The sequence below is a fragment of the Vombatus ursinus genome, unplaced genomic scaffold (assembly GCF_900497805.2).
Source record: "Vombatus ursinus unplaced genomic scaffold, bare-nosed wombat genome assembly UNPS02014799.1, whole genome shotgun sequence".
Classification (NCBI taxonomy): domain Eukaryota; kingdom Metazoa; phylum Chordata; class Mammalia; order Diprotodontia; family Vombatidae; genus Vombatus; species Vombatus ursinus.
In genome coordinates, this window is record NW_020954577.1 from 4,473,411 (window position 1) to 4,492,869 (window position 19,459).

Here is a 19,459-nt window from a genome sequence, read left to right on the forward strand (position 1 = left end):
CCCAGGTCAAACATCATTATCAAAAGGATTGGCCCAAAAAAAAAATTGAGACTACCCCATTACAGCTGGACCAAATGAAAGGTAGAGTCCCTGAGACCAGTTTGGGTTTTTTTGAGGAAGGCTTATTGCTGATAGCTGCCCCTCCCCATTGTTGAAGCACTCTGTCTTCATGTCCTCGGGTAACTCTATGAATGTTCAGTTCTGTTTTGCCAGTTCCTGTATCGATTACACTCATTTGCACAAACCTTTCCACCCTATTGACTCGCCTGGGTGACATTCCCCGGAAAGGATGCCTTACTGCCCCAAACAAGGGGGAACTGTGTTTCAAGAGAAAAAGAGGAAAGGGCTGCAAGTGAGTAGGGTGGCCTTGGTGAATGAGACCTCAGAAGGCTCCTGATCTTTCTGCTGACTGATGCCATGTTTTCTTGCATTGATTAAAAGCAGAAGGCCAATGGAGCATCAGGGACACTATGGGTTCTGTTAAGAAAAGGACGCTGGGTGGCCAGGTTCTAGCCTTGCTCTAGAAAGGAGGCCAGCCTGGCCGATGGGAAGTGGTTAAGTTGGTTACCCGGAGGATGGGAATTTGAGGGTCACACATTTAGCTTAGACACCTGAAATCACGTGACTTTTTACACACTCAGCCATGCCCGGACCTTCTTTCTTTTTCCCTCACTCTTTCTCCGAGTGACTTTCACTGGAGAGAGGAAACAGGAGGTGCTACCTTGGGGCGTTGGAATTGTTACAGAGGCTGTGAATGCCTGCTGGGTAACCAGGTCCTAATTGGGCATCTGGGGCCAGCTTCATTTGCTGTTTATAGCTTTTCTCCTTCCTTGCTCCAGTTTATCCTGTAATTTTTAGGACTCACAGAGCTGGGAGCTCCAAAGTGGGGGCTGTGACATGACCCCAAGTTCACAAGACCCGAAGGACCCTAAACCCAAGAGCCTTGGGAAGAGCAGTGCTTCTAGTCCAGTGCCCACACTCTTTATCCTGGGCAGCATCCCGTGTGGAGATACAGTCACAGCTACTGAAGATCCAGGAAGGAAGTTTCTTGTCACTGAAATCCTTGACCCTGTCCAGTGGTCCACCATCAGAAACAGATAGGATTTTATCGATGGAAGTGTCCTTAAAGAAGAGACATGACCATCTCTTTGTCGCCACCCCCAAGGACTATGGGACCTTTCCTCCTGACTTCCCTACATGTTGTCTCCCCCATGACATCAGTGTCTGTGTCCTTCTTCTCCTGTGTCCCCAGTACTTAGCCCAGTGCTCTGCACATAGTAAGTGCTTAGTAAATGCTTGCTTGCTTGCTTGATTGATTCATTCATTCTTCTCCTATCCAATGGGGATGGCCTTTGTCCTACCTCCCTACAGAGTGCTTGGTGAATTCTAAAGCCCCTCAAGAAAGGAAACTGTCACTGTGATTCCTCCAGATTTCTGAGGGATGAAGAAGGACCCTCCAGGGCAGCTGAGGCACAGGGAAAAGAGCCCGGGATGTGTCACTGGTGGACCCGGAGCTTGACCCCTGGCTCTGCTCTCGCCATCATGATGATCTCAGCCCAGTCACCCCTAGACCTTTAGACCTCAGCTTCCCCTTCTATAGGAGCAGCTTGGGCTTAATGATCTCTCGGGGCTTTTTCAGTTCAGTTTTTTCAATGCCTTGTAGTAAAAAATAAAAGGCCAAATACCTTTCTATGGCAGGTAGAGAGACCTTGTACAGATTTCTTTACAAATATTATCTCATCTGATCCTTACAACCCTACTCTGAGGTAGGTGCTATTATTATCCCCATTTAACAGATGACAAAACTGAGGTGGGGAGAGATTAAGGGACTTACCCAGGGTCACACAGCTAGTAGATGTCTATGTAAGGATTTGCACACAAGATTTTCTGTCCACTACACCACCTAGCTGCATCTATGAGGGGAAAAGACCCTGCCCTCAAGGAGTTTGCAATCTAGTTGGAGAAGTCACTCTGTACATATACTAGTCTATACAAAATGGAGAACAGGTGGTTGAGGGGCAGGCATTGGAGCAGGGCTTCACACAGAGGGTTACACTTGGGTTTGAGCCTTCCTGACCATCCAGGGTCTAAGACTCTGGGTATTTACCCGTAAGAGAGAAAGAAGTGAGAAATACCCGGGGCATAATGGAGAAAGGGCCTTGGAATTAGGCAGACTTGATTCTAGTCCAGGCTTTGGTACCTCCTGGATGTACAAGATGGGGCAAATCATTTACTCTCCCAGTGCCCCAGACGACAGCCTGAGACAGAAGGTCATAGATACTGTGCAGCAGTGAAGGAGGTTTCATATGGAGAATTCCCTGCCTCAGTGAAATCATAGGCCAAAAAAAAACAAAACAAAACTGGGAGGGGGCAAGGAGATGGAGCAGGGAGGAAGTGATGGTATTAGTGTTGGGGGGTGGGGAAACAGCTGCACCGTTGAGTGAATTGGTCCTCGCCTGGGATTCCCCAGGCTGAATACGTCCTGGCTCCTGACTGTCTGCTTCTGGCATTGGAAGGACTGAGGCCCATCTGCTCCTCCTCCAGTCGAGGCCATTTTGAGGCCTGTTTGGTCCACCTCCACCGACTGTGCTTAGTTCTTCCGAGAAGGGCTGTCCTTGGAAGATGCTTACATCGTTTGGCACTGGCTGGAAGAGGGTCCCATATTTCCTAGATGTTATAAACCTACAGTCTCCGGACTTTGCAGTATATGAATCAAAGGGAGTCATTCCTTGCACAGTGTCTCTGTGTTTGTGGGGGTGGGCATTGTTCAGAGTGAATGTGGGTCAACTAAAGCACTCATTTTAATAATGAAAAGAAATCAGATCTGTGGTGCATCATTTGGGGCAGGATGCTAACTATTTCTGTGTCTGTGTGGGTAGCTCAGCTCCCAGAGTGTCCCAGCCCTTTGGGGGTGACCCATGGGTCATCCTTGGAGCCCATATTCCACAGGCCAGGAGCATGTCAGCAGAGGAAGCTGACCTGCCTTAGCTTATTTCCAGCTCATTAAAATTGGATTATTGATGGCTAGCAGGGGCAAGACACAAGCCCTTGTGCTGAGGTGGGGGAGGGAGAAGGTGCATCTGGAGCAGATGATGGGACGTGAGGCCAAACAAAAGAATTCTCCCATCCGTAGGCCTGTGTGAGGAGAAAGAAGGACCCCGATGATGCTGGGGATTTCTCTTTCCTAATGAAGAGGCAATGAATGTCCATTTATGAGTGCCATTTTTTTTTCTTACCACCAAGACAAGGTAGTTTTCTGTTCTAGTCTTGTTTTTTTTTTTAAATTTTCATTAAAAAAAATAAGTTTTACTGGTGCCTCACCTTTTCCAATCATAGTCAATTCTGGAAATGCCCCTCTCCATATCTTCTATGACTCCTTTATTGTTCCTGAGGTTGAATTGTTAAAGTTGTGTCTGACTCTTCATGACCCCATTCGAGGCTTCCTTGGCAGAGGTACTGGAGTGGTTTGTCTTGCCTTCTCCAGCTCATTTTACAGATGAGGAAACTGAGGCAAGCTAGCAAGTGTCTGAGGCTAGATTTGAACGGGCCCAGGCACTATCCACTGTGGTGCCACCTAGCTGCCCCCTCTCTATTACAAAGAAAGATACTGAGCAGAAATACCTGCCAGTAACCATGTCCAACAAGACTGTGCAATGCTGTGTCATAGCAGGCCCTCGTCTCTCGACTGAGAAAAGGGTGTCACATCTCATTATTTGTTTTTTGGTCAACTAGTGTTTCTTCATTTGTTCAGAGTTCTGCTTTGAATGAAAGGAATAAAACGCATTTATTAAAACCTTACTATGTGCCTGGAACTGTGCCAGTCCCTGGGGACGCAGAGACAAAAAGTGAGACAACCCCTGCCATCAGGGAGTTTCCATTCTCATCAGGGAAGACCAACGACAGAGCAGGGCGGCAGACAGGGAAGGATGTCACAGTCTAGAGAGTGATGGGGTTGGTGAATTGGTCTGCAGAGACAGCAGGGGGCATACCCTTTTGAGAAGCAATGGTATTGCAGATGTGATTATCGTGCCCTGAGCAATATGTGGAAAGGGGCAGGGTTTGGGGCTGTGGGAGCAGGGCCATTGATAGGATGATCAAGAGTATTGCTGTGAATAATATATCTAAGACCTTTCTTTTTTCAGATCTCCTTGGGCCATATGATGATGATGATGGTGATGATAGCTAATATTTATACAGCACTTACTGTGTGCCAGGTACAATGATTATCTCATTTGATCCTGACAACAACCCTGGGAGGTAGATTGCTGTTGTTATCCCCATTTTACAGATCAGGAAACTGAGGCAAACAGAGGTTATGTGATTTGTCCAGAGTCGCACATGTCTGAGGGCAGATTTGAACTCGGGCTTTCTTGACTCCAGACCCAGTGCTCTATTCACTGCCTCACTGACCACTCGTAGGTTCATTGGGTCAAAGAGTATAGTTTCATCATCGCTTGACTTGTATGATTGCCCTGGCTTATGTTTTAGAGCGTTGGGATGGTTTCCTGCATCCTTGGGTACACAGCTTTACCTTCTATCCCCTTTTAAAATCCTAAAATGTTTAGAGTCAAGATCCGACTGAAGAATCATTATGTTTGATGGAAACAGGCCATTTGTGTAATTGCTGGCCTAAGTCCCAGCTTTGAGAGAGCTTTCTTTTCCCTCCCAAGGCCGAGCAGAACCGGAGCTGGCAGAAACATGGACTGGCAGGCAGAAGGCTGCATGTTAGCCCAGGCTCTCTCTCCCTTCCTTCTCTTCCCATTTCCTTTCTGTTGAATCAGAGGCCACACGGGGAAGGCTTGGAGGAGTTCTGAGGGTGGTCCATAGTAGGATTCTGTTTTCCCCCGGTCCTCCCAGCAGGCATTGGACACTCAGGCTTCTTGGGCAAGACAATCCAAATGGCCAGATGCAAGATTTCCAGGCCAAATACTGTACATAAGCAAAGATCTGGATGTCTGAATGATGGAAAAACACTGGCTGGGGGGGGATGGCTCAAGTGAGAGGGCAGCTGTGCAGGAAGGTTAATGCTTTGGGGTCAAGACAGGATGTTGAATGAATTTTCAACTCTTCAGCTGCAGGTCCGTTTTTTTAGTTTTGATCCTGAGCCTTGGAGACACATGGGAATCTCCCTTTGTGAGGAGGAGTTTCAGTGAAATTAAACCCCGTAGGCAGAAGGTTTAGAAAGCTTTGTGATGCATGGGACAGAGGGCAGCATCCAGGGCCTGCCTGATCCCTCCAGGAAGAAAGGGCGCCTTGCTCAGCAAGGATTGTGCCCAAGTGTGGAGACAAGCAAGGGAAAAGCCTCAAACTCCTGCCTCCTTGGAGGAGATTCGGTGATTTAGCATCTGTGAGGAAGTTTCTTTTTTATTGTTTTTTTTTTTTGGTCCAAGAACAGGGGAGCATTCAGAACAAATACAGATAGCTAGCACCAGCCAGGAGCCTCGTACAGACTGGAGCAGCCCAGACTTCAGAATGATCGCTTCCCCAAACAGGAAATCACAAAATGTTAGAGATTAAGGTCACTGGATCATGGGGGAAAGAACGCAGGCACGTCTGTGGGGTATTAGGATATTCTGTGAGAGGGACCAGTGTTCTGCTGGGATGCCCTCCTGTGCCCACCGAATGACAAAAACCAGGCGCTTCTGGGACCCAAGGACAGAGCTGAAAGCGATGGTCAGCTCAGGTGTGTCCCCGAAGAATAGCAGAGTTATCAGAGAAATGAAAAAGGCAACCGTCTCCCACTCGTTTGCTTTGCTTTTCCTGTTGCCTAAAGATTAAGCCTGTGAGTGGCCCCAACAGGATCTGTTTGGAGCTTTCTCTTCCATATGTACTGAGCTTGAGTCAAAATGACTTCCCCTTAACCTAAACTAGTTAGCCAGATTAGAGAATCTGGAGCTGAAAGAGGCCATATTGTCCAACTCTTTCACTTTCCAGATGAGGAAATTGAGACTCAGAGAGAAGAAATTTATAGGCTCATAGCTGAGAGGGGCCTCAGAGGTGACTGAGTCCAAACCCTTTTGGTTTATCATTTAAAATATATTTGCTAAAAGTTCTGTCCATTCATGAGTGTCGTTTTGAAAAATTATGATCTTGACAGTCATTTCACCCCTTCATTTTACAGCTGAAAAAATGGCGGCCCAGAGCAATGGCACCGTCCTGCCCCGGGCTATCCAGGGAGTGAGTGGCAAAGCCGCAACCAAATAGCAGCATCAAGACTCCCTATTTTTTTCCGCTGTTGTCCCGGGCCTGCCCAGGCAACAGAGGCATAAATTTAGACTTGAAACGGACCTTTGAGACCATCGAGACCAACCCTTTCATTTTGCATAAGAGGCAACTGAGACCCAGAGAGGTGGGAAGTGGACTTGCCCAAGGTCACAAAGTTGGTGGCAGAGCTGGGGCTCTTTCCTTTTTTCCTCAGTGTCACAGTTAGATAAAAGTGGTATTCTTCCTTTCTCAGGAGAAGCCCTGCTCCATTTTTGCATCATGGCTCTTATGTGGTTGCAAGACTTCATTGTATTGAAATCAGAGCTTGGGTCACGTGCAGGTTCTGAAGAGCTGAGAAGGCTAAGCAGAGAAGGTGCTTTTGGCTAGCAGTGTAGTGGAGGCTTGGATTTGTCGTTGAGTCATTTCAGTTGTGTCCTACCCTTCATGACCCCGTTTGGGGTTTTCTTGGCAGAGATACTGGAGTGGTTTGCCATTTCCTTCTCCAGCTCATTTTACAGATGAGGAACTGAGGCAAACAGGGTTAAGTGACTTGCCCAGGGTCATACAGCTAAGTAAGTGTCTGAGGCCAGATTTGAACTCATGTCTCAGGACGTGGTTAGAATCAATGAATCTGTAAGGACTCTTCCAGCTCTAACTTTGTGATCTGATGACAAAGTTAGTTACTTCCGACATTGAAGCCTCTGTGAGTATTTATGCCAAATTAAGCCCAATGTGGGCTCATACATACAAAAGATGAAATTAGAAGGGTGTCTTATTTGTTCTCCTGCTGTATTTAGGATCATAGGACTGTAGATTTAGAGCTGGGAAGGACCTTAGAAAGTGAAGAAGAATTAAGAAGCCTCTTGATGAGAGTAAAAGAGGAGAGTATAAAAGCTGGCTTGAAGTTTAACATCAAAAATACTAAGATCTTGCCAACTGGTCTCATCACTTCCTGGCAAACAGAGGGAGAAGAAATGGAAGCAGGGTCAGATTTTATATTCTGGGCTCAAAGATCATTGCAGACGGTGACTGTAGCCATGAAATTAAAAGATGCTTGGAAGGAAAGCTATGGGAAATCTAGACTAAAAAGTAGATATCTCACCTTGCTGATAAAGGTCCATGTAGTCAAAGCCATGGTTTTTTCCAGTAGCAACGTATGGCTGTGAGAGTTGGACTATAAGGAAAGCTGAGCGCTGCGGAATGGATGCTTTCAAATGGTGGTGCTGGAGAAGACTTCTGAAAGTTCCTTGGAGATCAAATCAGTCGATGCTTAAAGAAATTCATTCAGGCTGTGCATTAGAAGGTCAGATACTGAAGCAGAAGCTTAAATACTTTGGTCACATAATGGGAAGATGGGACTCATTGGAAAAGACCCTGATGTTGGGACAGATGGAAGGCACAAGGAGAAGGGGATGGCAGAGGATGAGATGGACAGATGGTGTCATGGAAGCAATGAGCATGAGCTTGGACAGACTGGGAGATGGTGGAGGACAGAAGGGCCTGGCACGCTATGGTCCGTGAGGTCATGAAGAGCAGACGTAACAGAACGACTGAACGACAACAAAGAAAAACGACCTTAGAGCCCAACTCTTTCATCTTACAGATGAAGAAACTGAAGCCCTGGGAGGTGATGCTGCTTGTACAAGGGCACACAGTGAGTTGGTAAAAAAGAATTTATTAAGAGCCTACTATGTGCCTGGCACTGTGCTAAACCCTGGGGATACAGAGAAAGACAAAAGACAGTCCCCGCTCTCAAGATGCTCATGGTATGGTAGGGGAGACAGAATGCAAACAGCCACGTACAAGCAAACTATACATAAGGCAAACTTGAGATTATGAGGATAGTGAGTCAGCCAGGATGGTGCAAATAGATTGCCTTGCTGAAGTGAGGGCCCAATCAGAATTATGAAACAGATTTTTAATGGACCCAGTCAGCAAGTATTAAGTGACAGAGCCAGGTTATAGAGCATAGATATTTAGAACTGGAAGGGGCCATCATGTCCAACAGGGAAGTGAAGTGACTTACCCAGAGTCACATAGCTAGTAAATGTCTGAGGTGGGATTTGAACCCAAGTCTTCCTGCCTCCAAGTCCAGTGCTTTCTCTACTACCATGTGACTCCAAAATTTCGTGGGAGTGGGGAATGCTTAGGGATGAGTTAGAATCCTGAATAACCTGGTGATGTGTTCCCATGTGGATTCTGAAAACAGACTCTAAGCCAAAAATTTTAGCAATGTAGTGAAATTTTGGTCGTGAAGTATTGTGCTGATCCTATATGAGAGTTAGATAATGGAATTCTATAAATTCTACTTCTCGTTTAAAGAAAGACAAGGAAATTGGGCTGGAGTCATGAAGTTACCTTTCCTCCTCTGATTGCTAACCATTTCATAGTTTAATAGAGCCAAGGCATATGAGTATGGGGAGAAGCTCATTGGTTCTACACAGGACCTGACCCTGTCCCTTCCTGGTTTTCAGGCCCGCTCTCTATCCATTTCCTCTCTGCAAAAAAGAAGTGGAATTTCTCTGAGCTCATCTTCTCATCTACAGAATGAAGATAAAAGGACCAATAGCACCCACACAGGACTTTTGGCAGCTGTGACAGAAGCTACCCACTTTCTAGGTCCACTTCAGTGTTTTTATTGGGTCTTTTCCTTTCAGTTAATGCTGGATACAGACTTAATGCTGGAGTGAGGCTGTGTTCAATAAGTTAGGAGCCCAAAATGCCACACCTCACCTTAGCCTAGAAAACTCAACATGGCAGGTGAGCAGCGAGCTGGATGTAGGTTCCATAAAATTGACAAGGCCCTCAGTATTAGATCTTTCATCCTTCTGTCTCTAAGACATCACACCCCTCTGGAGCTAATTTCTAAAGTCCTTTGTATTCTTGGTGCCTGGTACATAGGAAGCATTTAATTTTACCAGCGTGTATTTCCTGGATCATGTCTGTTATGCTGATGCCAGGCACAAGTGTCATTTAAAGAAAACCTTCTTAACTAGTAGAACTGTCCCAGTTTTTTCCCACCTTTTCAATGAGTGTGGTGGAGGATGGGGAAGAAGAAGATTTGGAACTAAAATTAAAATAAAACTCATTAAAACAACAACAATGAACTACCCCAGAGTAGAAGAGACTGTCTTGGGAATTAGTTATGTCATATTTGAGTTATTCAAGTGAAGAGGGCATAGGGCCTAGTCCCCTGATTTCACTGGTTTAGGGAAATGCCAGAGCCAGATGAGGAAACTCCCCCTCTCAGTGCCAACCAGCCCCTTCTCTGCAACTTATCATCTTAAGAGGGTTACCCAGACCAACGAGTCACTTGACCAGGATTACATGGTTAGGATGTGCCAGAGGCAGGATTTGAACCCAGGTCTTCTGGCTTCCAGGCCGTCTCTCTATCTGTTACCTTTTTCAGGGGCAAATTGGACTCTGAGGACCCTTTCAATTCTATGATACTTTGAATAAATGCTTGATTGATTAATTGATTGATGGAGAACATTTTCTTGTCCATTCCATAATGACCTCTTATGCTTGGATTTGAAAAATTAACCTGGGGAAGCCATGGTGAGCCAGCAATTTCTGTAGGAAAAGATCTGCGAGTCCTAGTGGACAGCAAATTCAAAGTGAGCCTACACGGTGACATTGCAGGTGGAATGCTATCACAACATGGCATTAAGAGTCAATCATGAGGTGGCATAATGATGGTAGAATGAATAGAGCTTAGAGTTCAAATTCTGCCTCAGACGCTGGCCCTGGGCGTTGACTCAGTCCCTGGGCAAGGCATTTCACCTGTCTGCCTCGACTTCCTCATCTGTAAAATGGGGGAAGTAACAGGGTTATTGTGAGGGTCAAGTGAGATAACATGCAATGTGTTTGTAAATCCTAAAGCCCTAATTAAAGGATGATGGTGATTTTTTTTTTAAACAAGAGTTGGAAGAGATGTCAAAGTATCTTGTCCAACCCCCTTATTTTACAGATGAGGAAACTGAGGAAAAAAAGAGGCCTTTTGTACATCCCCGAGACCATGCGGCATTTGGGGGTTTCAGTTCTTCCTTGGGGTGATTCACCCCAAATGCCGCATGATGTCAGAGTTAAGATTAACAGAGTTAAGACACGCAACAGTTCTGACGGACTTCCACCTGAGTCTTTTTCAGGTGGATGTTCTAATTCTGGGCTGAGAAGAGTGGTTAAGTGGTGCAGTGAGTAGTGGGCTAGATTTAGTGTCGTGGGTCCTGGATTCAAATCCTGACTACCTGGGAGACCTTGAGCATGGCACTGAGCATCATTAGTAATGTGAAAGGACCATGATCCATGAGTCAAAGGAAGTGGGGAGGTTTAACCTGAGGAACGAGAGGGGAGCTTGAGAGCTGCCTTGAATATTGGGGAGCTGTCTTGTAGAGAAGTGACCAGCTTTGTTCTAATTGACCCCAGAAGGAGAACTAGAGGCAATGGGGAGAAATTGCAAAGAAGCAAGCTGATACTTGATGTAAAGAAACACTTCCTAGTATATAGAGTCTACCTTGGGAAACCATGGGTGCCCCTTCCCTCATCAAACTAGGGGGGTGTAGAAAGAGAAGAAGCATTTATTAAGCACCTACTGTGTGCCAGGCACTGTGCTAAGCATCTCACAATTATTATCTCATTTGATCCTCACCTCCCTGGGAGGTGGTTGCTATTATTGTCCTCATTTTACTGAGGCAGACAGAGGTGAAATGATTCACCCAAGGTCACACAATTAAGAATTGTTCAAGGCTAGATTTGAACTCAGGTCTTCCCGACTCCAAGCCCAGTGCTCTACCCACTGTGCCACCTAGCTGCAAAGGTTGGATAACATTTGTCAGGTTGGAGAGGGATTTCCTTTTGGGGGGGGCGAGTAGGCTTTAGACTAAATGAGCTGTGGTTCAACTCTGAGATTCTATGATTCTGTAGCCTTAGCGAACTTCCTTTCAAAGGGAACTTTCTTTTACTGCCTTTTGCAAGTTTGGAAATGGGAATACTTCCTTTTGACCTCGACTGCCAAGAGTCAAGGTCAAAAAATTCCATCCAAAGAAGACTTGGTTTATTTGTGGCATTGACCCACAAACCTCAGAGAGATACATGATTCAGGCCATAAACTAGCAATGAAAGTATTGGGCATATATATGTGTATGTGTGTTTGTGTGTGTGTGTATGTATGTATGTATGTGTTTTTAGCACCTGGAGACTATGCCTTTTCTCTGAATTCCTTTTGAAAGTAGTCCTTTCGTATTCCTCAAGTTAACATTTATGAAGTGCCTACTATGTGCAAAGACAAAAACATCAATCATTCCTGCCCTCCAGCAGCTTACATTCTTTTTTTTTAATTAATTAATTTATTTTAAGTTTTCTACATTCACTTCCATAAGCTTTTGAGTTTTAAATTTTCTCCACCTCCTTCCACACCTCCCTCCCAAAGACAGCATGCAATCTGATATAGGCTCTATATATACATTCCTATTAAGCATTTTCACATTGGTCATGTCATAAGGAAGAATTAGAACCAATAGGAGGAACCACAAAAAAGAGGAAACAAAACAGAAAAATAAAGAGAACAAATAGTATGATTTGATCTACATTCAAACTCCATAGTTCTTTCTCTGGATGTGGATAGCATTTTCCATCATGAGACTTTTGGAGATGTCTTAGGTCCTTGCATTGCTGAGAAGAGCTAAGTCTATCATAGTCAGTCATCACACAATATGGTTGTTAATGTGTACAATGTTCTCCTGGTTTTCCTCACTTCACTCACTGTCAGATCATACAAGTCTTTCCAGGTTTTTCTGAAGTCAGCCTGTTCATCATTTCTTCTAGCGTAATAGTATTCCATTACATTCATATACCACAACTTGTTCAGCCATTCACCAGTTGATGGGCATCTCTCAATTTCCAATTTTTGGCCACCACACAAAGAGCATCAGCTTAGATTTTTTAGGAGTCAACATGGGAATCAATAACATGCAAAATCAATTCAAGGTAATTTGTGGGGAAAGTACCAGCACCTTCAGGGGTAGGGGTGGCGGGGAGAATGAGGGGTGTAGGAGCAGTCAAGAGAGGTTTCCTGAAGAACGGGGGTTCTTAACCTGGGGTTCCTGACCTTGTTTAAAAAAAACTTTGATAATTACATTTCAGTAGAATTGGTTTCCCTTATTATCTCATATATTTTGTTGTATACACTTAAGAACATGCTTCTGAGTAGTCTGTAGGACTCACTAGGCTGCCAAAGCGGGCCATGACATAAAAAAAAATATTGCGATCCCTTGCTTGAGCTGGGCTTTCTGTGTAAGATGGAATTCTAAAAGGTAGAGGTGAGGAGGGGGTTCATCTCTGTTATTGGAGACAGCCAGTACAAAGGAATAGAGGTAAAAAATGGTATGTATGAGAAAGGGAGGGATGGGAATGAGCATTTATGTAGCACCTACTGTGTGCGCTGTGCTAAGCTCTTTACAAATATTATCTCATTTGATCCTCACAATCACCCTCAGAGGAAAGTGCTCTTCTTATCCCCATGTTACAGTTGAGGAAACTGAGGCAAACAGAAGAGATTTGTTCTGCATCACACAGCTTAAGCTTAAGAACCTGGATTAGAACCCAGATCTTGCTGACTCTGTGGTTTGGGCCAGCAGCTGCCTCTAGGAAGAGTGAGAAGGTCCTTTGTTAAGTCCTTGGCGAGAGGCATTGTGATAAAGGTGGGGAAGGCAGGAAAGCCTGGATCTGAATCCAGTCTGACCACAGGCAACTTCCTCCATTTTTATGAGACATAGAAATCATGGTGCCTCCCTCACAGGCCTGTTGTTACGTCTCCTTCCATCCTTCTGGCTCCAGGAGCACCCAACTGGGATACTGTCATAGTCAATGGCAGAATAAATATGGCAAGTGGTTAAAAATACAACCACTGGAATTATTCCTGGGGGAGGACCCCAAATGGGGGGGAGGGGGAGCTGCTTTGCTTGATCCTTAGACTGATTTTCTTACTCGTTGCATCTGACTTATCTACTTATGACTTACGACTTATGAGAAGTTAAAAATGTCTTGCTTGCTCCTCAAGGAAAATGTTTCTACTTGCCAAAAACAATAGACCTTATATCACAAAGGCGAGTGAGTGCAGCTCCATCTTTCAGTCCCTGGATCACTAGAGATACTGTTTGTAAACTGAGCTATGACCTTTGCATGACAGCCTGGTCAGGTATAATCTCTGAGCAGAGAATCACTTGGAGCCAGTTCCTAATTGTCATTTTTGATGCAACTCACACCTTTCCCATTTTTCTTTAAGTAGGAAAATACTCAACTTCTAAAAGGTGCTAGGGGCTGTCATCATCATCCCTTGCTTTTTGTAGCATTTAAAGTTTACAAAATGCTTTACATACATTTCTCGTTTGACTCTCACAACAAACCTGTGAGGTAGATATTGATATTATCCCAGTTTTACAGATGAAGAAACTGAGGCTGAGAAGGGGTTAAGCATCTTGTCCAGGGTCACATGTATAAGAAGTGGGACTTGAATTCAGGTCTTGCCAGCTCCAAATCTGGTGCTGTTTCCATTATACCCCAAGAACCAGCCATTCTTTGTTGATAATAATTAGCAAACTTAATTGCATGAAAATGGAAGACCCAACTTTGGTAGGTAAAGTGAATACAAGACTTGGGGACAGCATCCCAAGATGGCCACCTAGTAGCAGTGTGATCCTGGAAAAATCACTGCATCCCTTCTGAGCCTTGGTTTCCCTTTCTATTTAAAAATTCTATTTAAATAATAAATAATTCTATTTTAATAATAAATAATTCTATTTTAAAAAAAAGAGCCTAAAAAAATCTTCCCTACCTGCAAAATTGTTATAAAGCTCAAATGGGATAATGATGGTGTCATGGCAAGAGCTTTGGATTTGGAGGTCAAGGATTTGAGCTTGAATCTTGGTTTGGCTTCTTAGCACCTGAGCATTCTTATGAAGTCACTCTGCCTCGGTTTCCCCCTATGGGCTACCTGAAGCTTTGTGAAAGTGCTTTGTATTTGTTAAGTATCATGAAAATAAGGAATATGGATAAGCATCGTTAGCACTGCAGGGAAGGCAACAGTGGAAATTTCCAAGGGAGCAGGAACAGTAGAAGGGCTACCATTTCCACCTGTGCCACAGTTGTGTGCAGATGACATATATCGTTTCTGGTATATTGGGACTGGTCCCCACCAAAGTGCCTGCAGGGCATTCCCCATTGGGAAAGGACCAAGAATGGTGAATCTGGTTGCAGCAAGGTAGCACAGTTGTTTTCTTTCTGGGTCTTTGGGCATCCTAGCTCTTCTTTGTGTCTGGCTCCTGCCTCACCTTCACAGAGGAAACACAACTTAGTAATAACTCAGTAACTTTTGTGCCATCCAAATCCTCGCAGAGGTATTCAGGAAGTTCCGTGCTGAGGGTTTTCCCAGAGTTCTTTGGGCATCTTCTTTGTGTGTGGGTCCTGCCTCCTCTTCACAGAGGAAACACAATTTAACAACACAGGACTTTTGTACCATCTAAATCCTCCCAGAGGTATCTGGGAAGTTCTGTGCTGAGGATTTCCCTGGAGTGTGTGGGGCTGTGTTGGCAATTGCACTTGGAGGCATTCATCCATGATGATTTTGTACCCCAAGACTTCTCAGATGAGTATCTTTGGGGAATCTCTCCTTTCCTTTGAGGCATGCCTGATAGGGGCGACAAACCTGACACGTGCCCCAGAAGGAGATGGAGTGAATTAGGTGCGCATCTGGCTTGTCTCTGGGATCGATCTCTCTTCAATGTAGGTCCAGGGATGAATGACTTTCTAGATGATTATCTTAGCCAATCAACTCTAATCAGGCCCTGTGGTGTGTGCAGGGCAGTATTGCAGCCCTTCCCAACGGTCCAGATCCGATGTAATTGTTTGCACATTGTCGGAGCCAACAGCTGTGGGAAGTTTTTGCAAAGGCTGTAAGGATTCAAGGTCTTTGAGGCAGCTCTTTCGAATAAACAATACAAACGTTTTATTGCATGGGTCTAGATGAGATTTGGAGAAGCCCATCTGAGGAGGGTGGGGAGAGGGGGGAGGGTAGTGATGGTAACTGAAGAACATAAAAGGAACACGTGTTTCTCTATTAGAGGCACAAAGCCCTTTTATCTTACTTGGAGCAGTATATCTGGGCTGCTGCTTAAGGATTTGGATGGTACAAAAGTCCTGTGTTATTCAGCTGTGTTTAAATCTTCTCAGAAACTTGAGCCTTGAAGGCAGAAGTTTCTGAATGTTCCATACTCAACTTGGGGAGTCAACCTAGGGTCTTTTCTTTTAGGATTCCCAAGTGAGACAAAGCTCAATTGGAATTAGGGAAATCCTCTTTGTTGGGGTGAAGGAAAAAGGCTTATCAACAAGTCAGTAAGCATTTATTAAATGACAATTTATTAAGCATCCACGATGTGCCAGGGACTGTACTAAGCACCAAAGATACAATGAAAGGCAAAAAAAAAAAAAAACCAAAAAACAAAAAACAAACCCAAAAACAACAACAAAAAGCAGCCCCTGCTCTTAAGAAGCTCACGATCTTATTGGGGAGGTGACATGCAAACAACGATGTATAAGCCAGAGGTACACAGGATTACTTGGAGGTCAGCACCAGAGGGAAGGCACAACCATTAAGGGGGACCAGGAAATGGTTGTTGTAGAAGGTGGGATTTTAGCTGGGACTTGAAGAAAGTCAGGGAGAGAATTCCAGGTATGGAAAGTGCTTTGTGGAAATATATTCAAAATCAAATTGAAAATTGCCTTTTACAAAAATAGAGAAGGGTGGACATGAAGTTACTCCTGCTTGGTTTGTTGGTTTTTGTTTGAGGCAAGCATTTTTGGCTGCCTTTGGTGACTGATGTTTCTCCTTTTGCCCCTGGGTTTCCCCTCAAAGGCAGGACTCCCTGAATGCTGCTCCATATTGAAGGCACATTATAAGTGTCAGTCATTATCCACTCCAAACCATAATTCACAAGCCCCGAACAATGTGATTCTTTTACCAGCCTACCAGAGGAGATATTAGCTCAAAGAAAAATATGTTTTCTTAAATAGCATAGTAATATCTGTGACAAGAATCCTTGTCACATATCCAGGGAGTAAAAATTGAATATTCATTGAAGATAGAACAGACACATGAAAAAACTATTCTCATTATTTTGTGGTGAGTACCATGTTGGTTTAACTAGAGGGTGAGTACAAGGTTGAGGTATCCAAAGGAGAGTTTGAAAATGACAGAAACATGGGAGCTCAGGTGGGTATCAGCACTAATTTGCTTTAAATAGGATTTTACTTCCCAGTCAAGTGATTGTCACAGAGGAAAGAGACATGATCACTCTGCCAAAGGATAAGAAATAATCTTAAAAATAAACTCAAGAGTCTTTCAAAAAACTTGAGGTTTATAATTTATATATTATATAATATATAATGATATACTTATATATTATATTTATATATAATGTAATGATATATTTATATTATATTATATAATTATACAATATATTTTTTTAAAAGCAATTGGGGTTAAGTGACTTGCCCAGGGTCACATAGCTAGTAAGTGTCAAGTGTTTGGTCTGAGGCCGGATTTGAACTCAGGTCCTTCTGACTTAAGGGCCGGTGCTCTATCCAATGCACTAGCTAGCTGCCCCTACAATATATTATAATATATAATTTATATGTAAATATAATTTTGCTTGTAATTTAACATTGAAGTAAGTCAGCTAAGCTTGATTTTGTGCTTACTTGTAACCCTCATTTTTAAAATGCTTGTACCTTCAACTCACAGACACCTGTATCCATGGATAACAGAAACTAGAAATCTCTCTACAGCTAATATTCAATTTCTTGCACATTCTTCTGAAAATGTCAAAAATTTCAGGGGAAAAGTCAGAGCTTCTTAAATTTGTTTCAGACCCTCTTTGCTACTGGCCCAGCTGATCTGAAGAAGATTTGGGGGGTTTTAGTGGTTGTAAGCTCGACATGAATCAATTCTCTTCTGTAGTAATCAAGAACACAAGTGTGATCTTAGGCTACTTTTAAGGGAATCACCGCTTTCGGGAATAAGGAGGTGAGAGTAGTGTTGTACTCAGCTCTGGGCAGACCAGTGTGGTTGGAATTGAGGTACCACAGTTTAGGAAAGATGTTGAAAAGTTGGAGAGTGTCCAAAGGAGGACATCAGGATGGTGAAGGGACTTGGTCGTGCCACACGATGATTAATTAAAAGGAACTTGGGATGATTAGCTTGAGAAAGAGAAACCTGGAGGAGACCAAGGAACCGTCTTCATGCATCTAAAGGTGGACGCCCAGAATGGAGATCAGGCTTGTTCTTCCTAGAGAATAGAAGTAGGAGCCAAGGGGAGAGCTTGCAAAGAGCCCGATTTCAGCTTTGTGGAAGGAAAAGCTTCTTGGCAATGGGAGCTGTCCAGCGTTTGGGTGGCCTCCCTCAGGAGGTGGTGATCTTCCCCATTGTATCCACTGAGGTCAAAGCTTTCTTGACACTTGGGTGTTGTAGAAGGGATTCTTACTGAGAGTTGGGTGTAGTTGATGTTTCTGAGGCTCTTGCCAACTCTGAGGTTCATTGATTTTGTGTAACTCTATTGCTAATTTGCATGCCTGGGTGAAAGTGAATGCTGCCTCTGAACTGTTGGTGCCACATTTTAGCACTGAATTAGTCAATGTGTATGTGTACGTGTGTGTTTGTGCCAGGAAGTCTTTTCCCAGTTGCCCTAGTGCCATCCCCTCTAAGATTATCTTCCATCTAATCTCTGCTTATTTTTTATGTTCTGATTTCTCTGCAGTCTTTCCCATTAGAATGTAAGCTTCTTGAGGGCAGGGACTGTTTTTGCTTTTCCTTTTTATCCTTAGCACAATGTCTACACATAGTAGACACCTGATAAAGGATTGGAGATTGATTGATTGATTGATTGATCGATTGATGTAGCAGTCAGGCACTTCTCCTTGGCTAATCAAGTGAATGGATTCCATCAAAGCCCCTCCATTTTAACTCCCTGCCTTATACCTGGGTCTCGCTGCAGGTGCTGATCTACAGTGGACAGCTCGATATCATAGTGGCAGCACCCCTCACTGAACGTTCCCTGCTGGTCACAAACTGGAAAGGACTCCGTGATTACAAGAAGGTGGACAAAAAAATTTGGAGGGTGCACAGTTCTGATGTGGAAGTGGCTGGTTATGTACGGCAAGTTGGGGATTTTCACCAGGTATAAAAAATAACAGGTGGTGGGGAAGGGAAAGGACTCCCAGAACATCTTTTGTTGTTGTTGCATTCTTTCAATTGTGTCTGACTCTTCATGACCCCATTTGGGGTTTCCTTGGTAGAGATACTCGTGTAGTTTGCCATTTCCTTCTCCAGCTCATTCTACTAAAGATGAGGACACTAAGGCAGACAGGGTTAAGTGACTTGCCCAGGGCCAGAAAGCTAGTAAATGTCTGAGGCCAGAGTTGAACTCAGGTCTTTCTGACTCCAGGTGTGGCTCTCTATCAACTGTGCCACCACCTAACTTGCCACCCCCTCTCCACCCTACCCTAAATATCTAGCAGCTCTTCCAAAGCCGGAGGGTCATTTACTGAATAGAAGTTTCTAGGTTTCCCCTGCTGCAGACAGGATCATAACAGTGAGGCAGAATGTGGGAAGGAGGTATTTGAAATTCTCTGCTTCACTTGTGCCCTCCTGACATCTCATTGCAGATTTAAGGTGACCCTGGAATCTTGAAGGCTATCACATTCAAGTTCAGGGACTGGTGGGTCTTGCTGAACTGGAAAGGCTCCAAAGCATGAACTTCTGGGTGGGTGGTGTGATTTTATTCAAAGAGCAGGCTAGCCAAGTTTGGAAAGCCTCATCGCTGAGGTGGCCAGACAGAGGGATGGATATTTTGGCTTCTGAAAACCCATCTGCTGAGTTCTAGGAGAGCTGCCATTTTCATTGGTGGAAGGAGTACCCATGTTGATTAAATTATAGATCCTTAAGGTATTGAGGTACATTTAGCCAAGAGTACTGATTTTTTTTTTAATTAAGACATTCCCTTGGTTACATGAATGTAATCAAATATTTATGTGCTATAAAATCCAATGATTACAATGAATACAGGGAAGCATATATGAACTCTGGGAAGTTCATAGGAAGTAAACAGAGCCAAGAAAACAATATATACAATAATTACAATGATGTAAATGGAAAGAACAGTAATCACAAAACTATCCAAAATGTTGTGAAATCATGGAGCACAAG

General features: G+C 44.0%; 1 protein-coding gene and 1 long non-coding RNA gene across 3 annotated transcripts in view; both read left to right on the forward strand.

Annotated features, from left to right (window-relative positions):
- LOC114050626 (probable serine carboxypeptidase CPVL) overlaps positions 1 to 19,459 on the forward strand; it is a 125,092-nt gene that overhangs the window by 81,838 nt on the left and 23,795 nt on the right. For both annotated transcript variants that reach the window (XM_027872463.1, XM_027872462.1), the window contains exon 12: positions 18,249 to 18,431. In XM_027872463.1, coding sequence (XP_027728264.1) covers positions 18,249 to 18,431 — 183 coding nt within the window. The remainder of the gene's footprint in view (positions 1 to 18,248; positions 18,432 to 19,459) is intronic.
- LOC114050627 lies at positions 7,667 to 9,683 on the forward strand. The gene is made up of 2 exons (XR_003570042.1): positions 7,667 to 7,858; positions 8,679 to 9,683. It is a non-coding gene; the product is annotated as an uncharacterized LOC114050627 (long non-coding RNA).